The 12,835-nt window shown below is 36.8% G+C and overlaps 1 protein-coding gene across 1 annotated transcript; it reads left to right on the plus strand.

The window, feature by feature from the left end:
* The first annotated feature begins 218 nt into the window (after window positions 1-218).
* Window positions 219-12,281, plus strand: LOC131162595 (uncharacterized). Its single transcript, XM_058119209.1, has 7 exons — window positions 219-512; window positions 2,015-2,158; window positions 2,303-2,378; window positions 4,556-4,962; window positions 6,758-6,837; window positions 7,014-7,072; window positions 11,400-12,281. The coding sequence occupies exons 1-7, from the start codon at window positions 219-221 to the stop codon at window positions 11,702-11,704; spliced, it is 1,365 nt and encodes a 454-aa protein (XP_057975192.1). The 3' UTR covers window positions 11,705-12,281.
* The last annotated feature ends 554 nt before the right edge of the window (window positions 12,282-12,835 follow it).

Genomic DNA, 12,835 nt, shown 5'->3' on the forward strand with positions numbered 1-12,835 from the left:
GCAATTTTCAGTAGCTTACCTAGATGAATCCGCTGGCTTTTGCAGGAGGAGTGAACCCGGTCACTACTGAAGATTGGGTTCAAGAGATTGAGGAACTACTGGGTGTGCTGGAGTGCACGGAGGAGTAGAAGGTGTGGTATGCCACTTTTAAATTAGTGGGGGAAGCGAAGAGGTGGTGGAGATCGAAAAAATTGGTGGAGGAACAGTGGCCAGGACCTATGGCTATAACCTGGAGTAGTTTCAAGGAGGTTTTCTTCGACAGGTACTTCCCTACTGCTACCAGAGAGGCTAAGGCAGAGGAGTTCGTGAATCTGACGCAGGGAAACTTGAACGTACAGCAATACATGACCAAGTTTATGGAGGTATCCCGCTTCGCTCCATACATGATCCTAGACGAGCTGAAGAAGGCCTGGAGGTTTGAAAAGGGTTTAAGACAAGGAATACGTGCACAGGTGGTGGTGTTGTTAACTCAGAGTTTTTTTGAGTTGGTGGATAAGGCCATGGCAGTTGAGGCTAGTATCTAGGAGAGTGAGAGAGCAGTAAACTAGATGAAGAGACCCTTGCCTCAGGGATTTCAAATTAGTACCAGCCATGGTATATGGAGGAGGTCTAGTAATTTCACGGGCCAACGACAGAAGATGGGATATCGAGCCCATCAGGGAAATCCACAACATCCTACCTATCCCAAATGCCAAAAGAGGCATTAGGGCGAGTGTAGGGGTGGACCAGCTGGCTGCTATCGATGTGGTGGTGCTGAGCATATAGTGTAGGACTGCCGCGCGACGTTGACTCACACTCCTCCATAGCATCAATATAGGGGAGGTAACCAAGCATCCTGAGGTGGTCACCAGAGGGGCACCGCCCAGGCACAGGTGTACTCTCTTATACTGAGAAATGCAGAGAATGCCTGCGACGGGGTGAGAGGTACTATTTCCATTTTGTCGAATAGTGTTGTTGTGTTATTTGATTTAGGTGTGACACACCCTTTCATATCTCGGGGATTGGTTAAATTGTGTGGGGTAGTGATTCAGTTGTTGTTAGATACCGAGTTAGGCATGGTCACACCAACAACGTCAGTTGTGGTGTGTAGCAAAGTGATCAGAGACTACCTAGTAGAGATTCAGTAAATACAAATTTAACAGATGATTTTTAAGATATGAAAATTCATTATGATATAGTATGTTTAAAAGTAAAGATTTTCATATGATATCAATTACAACTTAAGATATGTACGTAATACTGTAACATTATTGGTAGTATATGTTTATAATATAATAAAACTCACATTGCCACACACTGATATTAGTCTATTCCCCTTACTGAGAGGTGCCTCACCCCAGCATTACAAATATTTCAGAAAATCCCGACAGACGAGTGGAGCGAGCTCCGTGATAAAGGAGTTGTAGGTACTACCCAGTTGCAGGGTAAGTAATCAGGCTAGACTCATGATGGATTTTTAGGGTATATATGTGTATATGTAGAAACAGTGAAACTCTGGCATTGTATATATGTAAAGTGTATTTGGTTCCACTGCTTAGGTGATATGTATGTATAAACAGGTAAATTCCCAGTACTTATGGGTTCGAGTTGACTTTGACTGTGTATTATGATAATAGAGTATTATTAGAGTAATAAAATTTTATGTAAAAAAAAAAATGGTTCTAAAGTTCGAGCGTTACATTTTGGTATCAGAGCCTAGGTTGCTAGGTTGTGTAGACTTTAGTATGTAGCAGAAACAATACTAGAGTATAGGAATAGATCAGGAATTTAGAGAGTCAATGTTGGGAAAATTAATATGAGTATTTAGGGTTTTGTTTCGTAATCGGGAAACAGGATTTTTGTAGTAGTTTCTATGTTTTTCCTGGGGTGACGATTTCAAGAAAACCATATTAAACTATTGTCCGGTTGTGTTTCTCAATTGTTGGACTAAATCATAAATTGAAGAATAAGGACGTTAGATTACATTGACGATATGAGATTCCAATTGAATAAATATGTTTGTTATATTGGGTAGATAGGGTCCTCAGACTATGTTTATCTTCTTTATAAGATGAACCCTGGTGGTAGCAACGCTTACGCCAATGGTGATGATGGTACAGGCCCATCTAGTGCATATGGTGGTGATTCAAATGCAATTTTGCATAGTGTGTCTCAGCAGGTTATGGCTGAGATTGCACGGAGCTCTAGGGAGTAGGGAGGACCAGTAGCAGTCCAGGGCTGCACTATAGAGAAGTTCTCTAAAATGAATCCTCTGGTATTTTCAGGAGGAGTTGATCCTGCAGTTGCTGAAAATTGGATGTAGGATATTGAGAAAATATTGACAGTGCTTCACTGTACCGATGAACAGAGAGTTCTATATGCTGCATATAAGTTGACAGGTGCGGCTGAGAGATGGTGGACAGTCGTAAAGTTGCTTGTGTAATAGAGACTCGTACCAGTGGTCATGTCATGGAACCAATTCAAAAAGATGTTTTTCGATCATTATTTTCCTCCTTCTATTAGAGAAGTTAAGATAGCAGAATTTCTGAATCTGAGACAGGGGCGATTGATGGTTCAGCAATATACAACAAAGTTTATCGAGTTGTCACGCTTTGCTCCCTACGGCAGAGCATAGAGGCAAAAGATTGGTAGACGGGAGATTCATGGTGAGTAGGCATATCCAGTTTGTCCTACATGTGGAAAGAGACATAGAGGAGAATACAGAGTAGGGAGGAATGTCTGCTATCGATGTGGTGATTGGGTCATGTGGCACAGGACTTTCGTATGCAGTATAGTACCGCTCATGCTCCCAGACCATTAGAGGGGAATATCCAGGCACTCAGGGGTGGCGGTTAGTAGAGGAATACAGCTCCGCGCGAGAGTTTATGCGCTAATGCCGAGAGATGCTGAGGCTGCAGGCAACGTCGTGACAAGTATGATTATTGCTTTATCATATAAAGCTATTATTTTATTTGACTCAGGTGCCACCCATTCGTTCGTATCATTGAGATATGTCAAGTCGACTAGAGTTGAGACACCGATATTAGATACTGATTTGTTAATAGCCATGTCAACTGGATCAGTAGTGAAATGTGGAAGGGTACTTAAAAACTATCTAGTGGCCATTCAGGAGAAAATATTACCAACCGATCTTGTAGTGTTGAACATGCAATAATTTGATATAATATTGGATATGAACTGGTTGACAACTAACTACGTTAGCATTGATTACCATAAAAAAAGAGTGATTTTCAGATCCTCAGGAAAGCAAGAATTCAGGTTTGTGGGATCGCGTGTGCTTGCCTCGCTACAAGTAGTGTCAGCCATTCAGGCCAGGATCAGGGTGTTTGCCAAGGGTATGTTGCTTATATAAAAGAAATGCCAAAGGAATAATTAAAATAAGTTGATATTCCAGTAGTCAGAGAATTTTCAGATATTTTTCTAGAGGAATTACCTAATTTACCACCAGATCGAGAGATTGAATTTGCCGTAAATTTACTACCAAGGTCGGCACCGATATCTAAAGCACCTTACAGAATGGTTCCACTTGAATTGAAAGAATTGAAAGATCAGTTACAGGAGTTGTTGGATAAATGATTTATTAGGCCTAGCGCGTTGCCTTGGGGAGCACCAGTCTTGTTCGTGAAGAAGAAAGATTGGACTATGAGAATGTGCATTGATTATAGAAAGATAAATAAAGTGACAATCAAAAATAAATATCATCTTCCATGATTTATTTGATCAGTTCCAGAAGACCCAGGTTTACTCCAAGATTGAACTTCGGTCGAGATATCACCAGGTGAAAGTTAAAGCAGAGGTTATTCCAAATATGACATTTAGACCAGATATGACCACTATGAATTTCTAGTTATGATATTTAGTCTGTCTAATGCACGCACAGCATTTATAGATTTGATGAATCGGGTAAGTGTATTTTGCTCACAAATAGGGAACTTTGATATATCTTCTAATATTCATTTTATTCTTTGTAGGTGCATTCTCTAACATGGTCAATACAAAATTTTGAAAATAGTTTCTTTGTATTTTTTTTAGGTATTGGGGCTTCTCCAATTAGCATTTAAGGTAATAATTTCAATTTTAAAGCATATACCTCAACTTATAATTAAGAATTAAATGTGAGGTGTAAAAATCTTCAATTTAAATAAGGGGAGAGACGAGTGTCCTTTTTGAAATAAGAATAGATCATTTTTTTTAAAGAATTTTTTTTTTTTTTGAAGTTATATTAAAGATTTCATATTCTAATATTTGGAATGAATAACCTTCAAATTGATTCAAATATCTTCATAAGTTGAAAATTGTACAATAATAAAGTTATAATTTAAAAGAAAACACATTTACTTTGAGAACAAATTTTACTTTTTTAGCTTTTATTCTTCAACGAAAAAGGCAAAAAATAAAAAAAAAAGAAAATAGTTATTTTATTATAAAAATTAAGAAATAAAATTCCTATTTTATACATAAAAGTATAAAAATATTAATAATATTTTATGATCATGATTTTGTTTGTGACCATATTAAATTGTCAATTGGCAGCTTGCACAGTGCAAAAAAGAGTAAAGCTTTCGATCAGTAACGAAGTTGAAGCAAAAATCGCAAACATTGCCTCTGGAACTCTCGCGGATTAGATATGCTACGTCTGTCAGCGAGAGCCTCAAGGAGTGTAGCTCCTCACTGGCAACTCTTCTCACCCCATCATCATCATCTTCGTCTTCATCTTCTTTTTCTCTCCCAAAGAATATTTTTACAACTCCATCTTTCAAAACAAACACCCAAAGATTACAACAGCAACAAGAAACAGCTATTCCAGGTGATTTCCTGAAATGGGGTTCGCTTGGTTCCTGTAGAACCTCGAGGTTCGCCACTGGGTTCACGCCCTTGCAGCCGAAGCCCTTGGATTCGATCATTGACATTGAGAGGGCCAAGGACCGCTCGTCCGAAGACCTCACTTCTATTTGGGATGATGTAATGTCTTCTTGTCCTCACTTTTCTGTTGAAATTTTGCTGAACATGCTATATCTGAAATGGGTTTTTGTTGATTAGATAATTTAATGAATTGTTTGAAACAAATTGACTGCAAGAATATTTTGCTGACACACTAAACAGTATTTCATGAATACTTTGTTGGATGTGTTTTTGCTTAGAGAAAGAAGATTTTTTCCTTTTAAGTTTTTTGAATTAATATAGGTAGAATGTCTAGTTTGCGTAAGATATTTTTATATGCATTTCCAGTTTATTTTCAGACTGAAGCACGAATGCAGATTAGAAACTCGCTTACTAGGTATATCAGAGTTATGAGAATCGTTTATTAATACTTTCCTTTGTAATTTAGGAATAATGGCATCACTCTGAGGACTTTTGTTTTTTGGAAAGCGAATGCATGATTTTCTATGTATTTTGGTAGCTAGATATGTGGGAATATTAGCACTATGCACATGCACGGGTTCTCAAGGAAAAGCACCAGTTTGAAAGGAATCAGGCTCCTACAAGCAAATTGCTTATGAGAGGCATAAGTCATAACGCAGCTAGTTTTAGATCTCTGTCATTGAATCATGTCAAACATAGGTATCATTGGCTTTAATATGAACATCAGCTTTATTTTGTTTGATATCAGTCCACTGATTTTGTGACAAAAGATCAGTCCAATTTTTTTGTTTTTTCTAAAAAAAAAAAATTAATGTCATACTGTGACTAATATCACCAATCTATTTGAATTATTGATACATTTGATGAAGTGGAAAAGAAATTTGGAAATTGGAAGCAAAAAGTTTTGCATCAAAACATGCCAAAATCATAATATCTTGAATCAAATGAACACATTTTTAATCTTCTTTATGTGATCGAAATAAGAGAGACTGATTCAACCCAAGATTTCAATTCCAGCCTTATGTTTGTGCTGCGTCATTTGCTCCTTGGAAGGGAAAAAATGGATTGAGTGGAACTGCTTTATCATTAATAAGAATCACAAATTTTATTAATTAAAAGTTAATTGCTGAGCAAAATAAGAGAAATGTTGATTTAAAGTAAGTTGATGAATGAGAGTTACTGTGGGCACACCAAAGATTTATGATATTTTGACTTTTTAAAACTTTAGGTAGCATTTTACTTCAAAATCCTTTGTACCAGAAGGAATATAAGTTTATCAGAGGAAAATAAAAATTGTAAAGCAAGATCTATCTTGACAGTGTCTCTAAGTATCATTTGACCACAGTTTGAGGGCTTCTTTTGCTCAATGTTGCATTTTAGATCAATTTATTTACAATTAGTAAATAGCAAAGGAAATTTCCATCGTAGAGTATTACTAGAAATGTATCATGTAGCTCTTTGGCCTTTTTAAACCAACCAGCCAAATGCACAGCATGCATAACAAAATAAGTTGAATCTTTCAAATATCTAAGTGGAATTCTTAGAATGGCAACTGAAGAAATTGATTTTACTCTTAACCTCTTGAAAGTTTCCTTCCACATTTGTTACCGGCTTATGCATCTCTAGTTGATGCATTATATGTGTCCAATGGACATTTTTTGCATAGTGATCGAGGATCGTGATATTGTGGTATATGTATTGTCATGGTGGATTAGATGTACTTTGTGTTTTGAAGCAGTTATGCACTAATACCCTCAGCTTTTGGCCTTTTGTGGATATAATACGTGCATATGCATATATATATATATGTGTGTGTGTGTGTGTGTGTGTGTGTGTGTGTGTGTGTGTGTTGTATTTCATTCGTCAGTTTTTGAATGGGTTTGTCTTACAATAGTATCATCTGGGAAGGGGTCATATTGGTGCATCAATGAAGGCAAAACTGTATCATTTGCTGGAGCTTAGAGCAGCACAGTGGTAATTTTTCCATCGCAGATGATTTTATATTGTATATATGTCTGCTTTCCTTAAGTCACACCATTTTTATGTCTTTACTAGTTTATTTTCTTTCATTCTATTCTGGTTATCGTGCTTTCCTTAAGTTACACACTGGTTCTCTTACAATGTTTTTGTTTCTTCTTTTTCCTTGGTAGCCGGTATTTTGTCATTCCTTTATGGAGAGGAAGCGGTTACACAACAATGTTTACTCAAGGTTTGGTCTTTTGTTACTTGCTTTTATCTAACATACTGTATTGTACAGAAGGGATGGCATGCAACCTGATTATCTAATGAGGAAGTTTTTGTTCCTTGTCTAAACTATCTCGGTTGATTAATATTACGAAACCAAAGAACCAATAACAAAAGACACATTGACATAAAGCGAGGTAGCGATAGTTCATCGAATTTTTTAATTTTCTGATTAATATAGCTGACTTCTTTTAGCAATTAAAAAAATGAAAAGGAATCTTCGGCCAATGAACCAAAAAATTCTGAATTAGAGGCCATCATCATGCTGAGCTGAACAATGGTGGAGGCTTATTTTGAGCAAATCTCATCTCAGTTTATGACTTTTAGACTTTGATAGTTACAAGTAACCTTGTATTCCCCATTGTTATCAGGCCAATGAACCAAAAGGGCAGGGTCATTAGTCTCTTTCTCATTAAGGTTCCTCACTAAATGAAAATCCCAAGAATGACTCTCTAGCACAGGGAAGAAGGCAGAGATAGGGGATTATTAATAGAATATAAATGAAAGATACAAGGATATGAAAAGGCCAAAGGAGCCTCCCTAATCCAATGATCCTCCCCAGTCCAATGCTCCTGCCAGAATCAGATTTTGTCCCCATTACCAACATTGAACCAAACATGAGCGGAAAACAAATGATAAATATGGGACACAAATTTCTACGGATCCAAATAGGCAGTATAAACCCAACTTTAGTGTCCCACACATAGCGAATAATCCAAATCTATTCCAGATAACCATGTGCCAAAGAGAGAGAAGTTCTAAAGGGAAGTCCCACTATGACTTCCCAATCAAAGAAATGTTTTCAGATACCAAGTTACCTAGATTGAACCCTCCGTCCCTCCCCCTCTTTTGGACCAACTCACATTTGAGCAATTAACAAGATAGTCACTTTTCACTCACCTCCTAACCACAAGGAATCCCTGTTAGCTACGTCCATAGGAATTTTGAGAAGTGCTGGTAGCTTGCGGGAATAGAATACAGACAAGCATGAATAAGAGTGATGTGACCCCTCAAGAGAGGAAAAACCACTCTTCACCCATTCAACCTCCTGGAAATTCTCTCAAAAACCAGGTCCAAAAAAGAATCCATGGTAGGGCTACCACCCAAGGGAAGACCTAATAGATGATAGAACAGCTCATAACACAACAACCAACACCGAGGGTGCTCGGTTGATCCAAATACCCACAATGCCACTCTTAGAGAATTTAATCCTTAGTTTACAAACACTTTTTCAAACCCTAGGAGAATTGTTAACGGATTGGAAAACCTACTCGTATTGTTTGAAGTAAAGAGAATGGTATCATATGTAAATTTCAAATGTGATATGGGTAAGTTGCCCACCTTCAACCCTTCCACCAAGCTTCTATCATCAACCCCTCTATGAATTATTCAGCTCAAAGCATTAGCCACAATTTTGAAAAGGAAAGGGGAGCCACCAGAACAGACAAGGCCACTGATTAGAGGCAGCCCCTCATGCATTTCCTCTATCCAGCTCTGAAATCTTTTCTGTATAGCACTCTATCCAAGAAACCCAACTTACATGATCATAGGCTTTCTCAAAATCAAATTTCAAAACCAAGTCCCTTGTATTTCTTCTGAAAGCATCTTCAATGACCTCATTAGCTATCAAAGTTGCGTCTATAATCTGCCTATTACCAATGAATGCTTTCTGGATATGGTAAATAGTATCCCCCAAGACACTAGACAATCTCTTGGATAACACTTTGTCTAGGATCTTACACACACTGGTCACAAATTGGCCTGAAATCTTTGATTCCAGTAGCGATGTCATTTTTAGGCACTAGGTTAACAAAAGTAGAATTTATGTTACTACCCACACTTCCATCAAACGTAGTGCTTCTAATCTCCTCCTCCTCAAAAGGATTCTCTATCCACTCTGCTTTCTCAATGGGAATAAGACACCAATCCAACCCCTCTCGATCATAGCCCTTCCTCCATCCTCCTTTTGAAAAAGGATTCCTTTAAAAATCATTAATCATACTTCCAATTTCAGGATCGCTGGTCATCATGCTCCTATCATCCTCTAATTCATTTATAAAATCTCTCCTCCTCCCACTTGCCACCAGATGAAAGAATCTTGCATTACAGTCTCCCTCTTTAAGTTAATTCAATCTAGACTTCTTCCGCCAATTAATCTCTTCCCTCAAAATATCCTGCTCAAATTCATAATCAACTAACCCTTCTGCTCCCTAAATCTTCTGAGAGAGGCCCCTTCCTAGCTAATTGTTCTATGACAGCTAGATCCAGTAGAATTTTTTTTTTCTAGAACCAAAATCCACCACATTCCAAGTTCCAAGTTTATCTTTCAGAAACTTCTGCCAACTAATAAAATGAAAAGGTCGCGGTGTGTCATCCACATTTTCAAAATGAAATGGAGTTGAACCCAACTTCTTAGGGTAAAATTCAAGTGCTAAGGGTCAGTGATCAGAAGCACTTAAGGAAGCACTTCTTGAGAAAGGTCAGGAAAAGCATCCTCCTAAATTGTAGAAAAAAGTAATCTGTCAATCCTAGTAGCTATTGACCTATTACCAGCCGCAAACCGGGTGAACCGAGCATTAGCTAGAGGAATATCTCTCAAGGGGGCTTTTGGTTCACGGCATCTTTTAACATTCTTGGGAAACATGATGTCCATGGCATCCCATTCCCGCAATACCACCTTTTGTTTGGGCATGGGTATCCAACATGGCAATCATCTTAACAGTCCCAGGAATGAAAGGTTCTGACAGTCCTCCCATGAGGAAGTTTCATGAAAGACTCATTCCCATGGAAATCATACTTTTTGAACCAAATTTCCTTTGCTATTTTTGCGAGTTGGACAACAATGCTCCTATAATCTAGTGTTATTGGACTATTATTGCATTTAAAATAATGAATTGTTAATAAAATGGAAGTAATATTATTATTGTGTTATAATAATATAATATAAATATTAATACTTGGACACCATATAATCTCAATTATTTTGGTTAATTGGACTATTTATGTATTGGTTTCTTTTTTTTTTCTTTTTTTTTAATTTATGTTTGTTGAGAATTTTATGACATAGACTTAACTAAGCACATATTTTTAGTAATTTTTTGTGTTGAAAATATTGTTATTCTTTATATATTAGGTACTACATGTCAAGGGAACAACAGTCATTTTCTTGAAAACCAGAACCTTTGTCCAGTGGTCCAGACAAAGATGCAGTAATTTGGTGTAGGACCCACTGTAGTTGAACCATGTTTTAAAACTAGGAAATATGGATGTTTTCCAGCGATTTAGTGATGCGAACAGACCTGTATTTAGTCTATCAAAGTTTACTTTTTGGTCCACCCTGAAGGAGTGATGATACCCCATCTAGAAAGAGACTCCCTGCTGTCAGTGAAACACTTCTGAAAGCATTATCTAAGAACTCAAGTGAGAAATCAGTCTATGCCAAAGTGATCTTAGCATGAGTTCTTTCAAAATACATGGAATCTGTGGCATGTTGATGCTGCCTCATGGCTCTCACCTCTTTGCTCACGAAATCCTCTAATTTTCTTTCTTCTCACATTTCTTTTGTCTCTTTTACAATCTTCTTTTTCTATCAGGAAATACTTCGCTATATATTAACTAGCCGTGCAAGCATTTCTTATGAATTGCAAATTGTTATCTTTTGAGGAGTACAGTGACAAGAAGTTGTAGTCAAGTCTTAAGTCCCTCTGATTGGGTTGGCTATATTATGTATTTTCGGCATTCTGTTCTATTTAGGGTAGCATCGGTCTGACAATTGAAATTATATTTTAAGAACTTGAATAACAAAATTTCATCTTGCCAGAAATCATTGTCTGTTCATTGCGTGTGCTTTTTAAATATTTCATCGATAAATTAGCGGACAGCCTGGATATCACTTCCTACTGAAACCCTAAGGCAGTTACTGACTGCCTTGGTAATTAAATCAATTATGCAGTAGGCAACACTTTGTGATTTATGGTTTTACAAAATCTGGCGTATGGTACTTCTTGCTAGGGCTTGAAAGGGATGTTTAGAGAAATAATGACTGTTGTGTAGCCTTGAATGTTTCTGTTAAAAGACTATAATTGCTTCTTAGTATATGTCATGTAAGAAATGATGCATCCTCTTAGGTACACAGGAATGGAATGGAATCAAGAACGGAATCAAATTTTTCACTTAATTTCGTAATGTCCTTCATTCAAATTTTCATTCCATTCCTTATTCCATTCCATTCTGCAAACCAAACATTTTGTTAATGCAAATGTGTAATGCATATGTTTATTCTTTACTTGCAGTGCAGATGCCACACATGCTTTTCACAGGACTTGAAGATTACAAAGCAAGAGGAACTCAAGCTGCCCCATACTTGACGGTATCTTATTACCCAGAATTTGCCAAAAGCAAAGACTTGGTGCTCATTACAGGAGATGTGGTGTTCACAAGCAAGCTTAGTGATTCAGAGGCAAAATGGCTATTGGAGACTGCTCAGTCCTTTTATTTGAATGATGCCAGGTACAAACTGGTTGAACGGTTCAACAAGCAGACGCATGAATTTGAGTTTAAGGAAGTTTTACAGGCTCTGGACATGCCCATCTTGTGATTTTTGTCAATTTAAACGAGAAGCGCTTCGGTTGGATGACAATATGTGCTAGATTGCTCGAAGAAAGAGAATCACAGCATCAAAGGTGCGAGGTCATTGACATGGGAATTTCTTCTCACATCTTTATTTTATTTTTATTCTTTCCAAATTTGTGTTTCGCTAATTATGGTTCTGTACACAAATTTTGGTTCATGCATGTAGCTGATGAGCAGCAGATAAATGGGATTTCTTGGCTGGATGCAATCCTTTCCCAGCTTCCACATTTTGGATGAGAGCATCATTCAATTATTGGTCTGAGAACCTAAAGACTGCTGATCTGGTTGTCAAAGTACATTGCCATATACGGCCCATGTCAGGCCAGAATCATCATTAAATGGGATGTATTTGTCTTTCTATTGAAGGTTCACTTTGTTAGACTATGCATAAAAAGCAAGTCGGTCGCAAATATTTTGATTTGCCATTATACTTCAAAGGTAAAAGAATCAAGTTTGTTGTGAAATCCCGCAATCAGATTATGTATATATAGAGTAAAATGAAAAGAGGCATCAAAATAGAAGAATATAATGACTTCATGTAATTCAGTAATGTACCTATGCTATAATCCTTGTCTAATTTTCAGTCTCAGCAAACAAAAATTGTCTTAAAGATTTTAACCTTTGGTTGCAAATAAGTAAATATGATTCTCAGGTGAAAATCTTAAAAATGCTTTCATATGACATTGTAATTGCATTATTTCCTAATTCAAACATATTATATTGTATCGAGTAAATAAATTTCAAGTAGGCCTAGATGCACTTATATTGGGCTTAGTTTGAGTAGACTCCTTTGCGCGCAAAGCTTCCAAAATTGTAATAGAATTTAAGGAAATAAATCCTTGTAAATATGAGTCATAAAGGAATATAATGATTGTAATAGCTTAACAATGTTGCTTACACAATTAAATTGAACATATTAAAAGTATCATAAAGGTATATAAAAAAATCTCAGAAACATGCACAACGATTCACCGTTTCTCTCTTATTTATATAGTTTAACGTTTATTCACATTTATTTTTCTTGGGTTTAGGTAGCAATATACTAAATCTTTAAACACAAAATCTTGAGATTAATTAAAATCTAAAATTTTTGACA

This window comes from Malania oleifera, chromosome 8 (genome assembly GCF_029873635.1).
Source record: "Malania oleifera isolate guangnan ecotype guangnan chromosome 8, ASM2987363v1, whole genome shotgun sequence".
NCBI lineage: Eukaryota > Viridiplantae > Streptophyta > Magnoliopsida > Santalales > Ximeniaceae > Malania > Malania oleifera.

Bases quoted from the DNA above. Each gene is read 5' to 3' on its own strand.
- LOC131162595 (XM_058119209.1), top strand. From the start codon at position 219: ATGGCTATAACCTGGAGTAGTTTCAAGGAGGTTTTCTTCGACAGGTAC. The intron at 4,963-6,757 runs GTAATGTCTTCT...GTCTTACAATAG, and splicing joins TCACTTCTATTTGGGATGAT to TATCATCTGGGAAGGGGTCA. The intron at 7,073-11,399 runs GTTTGGTCTTTT...CTTTACTTGCAG, and splicing joins CACAACAATGTTTACTCAAG to TGCAGATGCCACACATGCTT.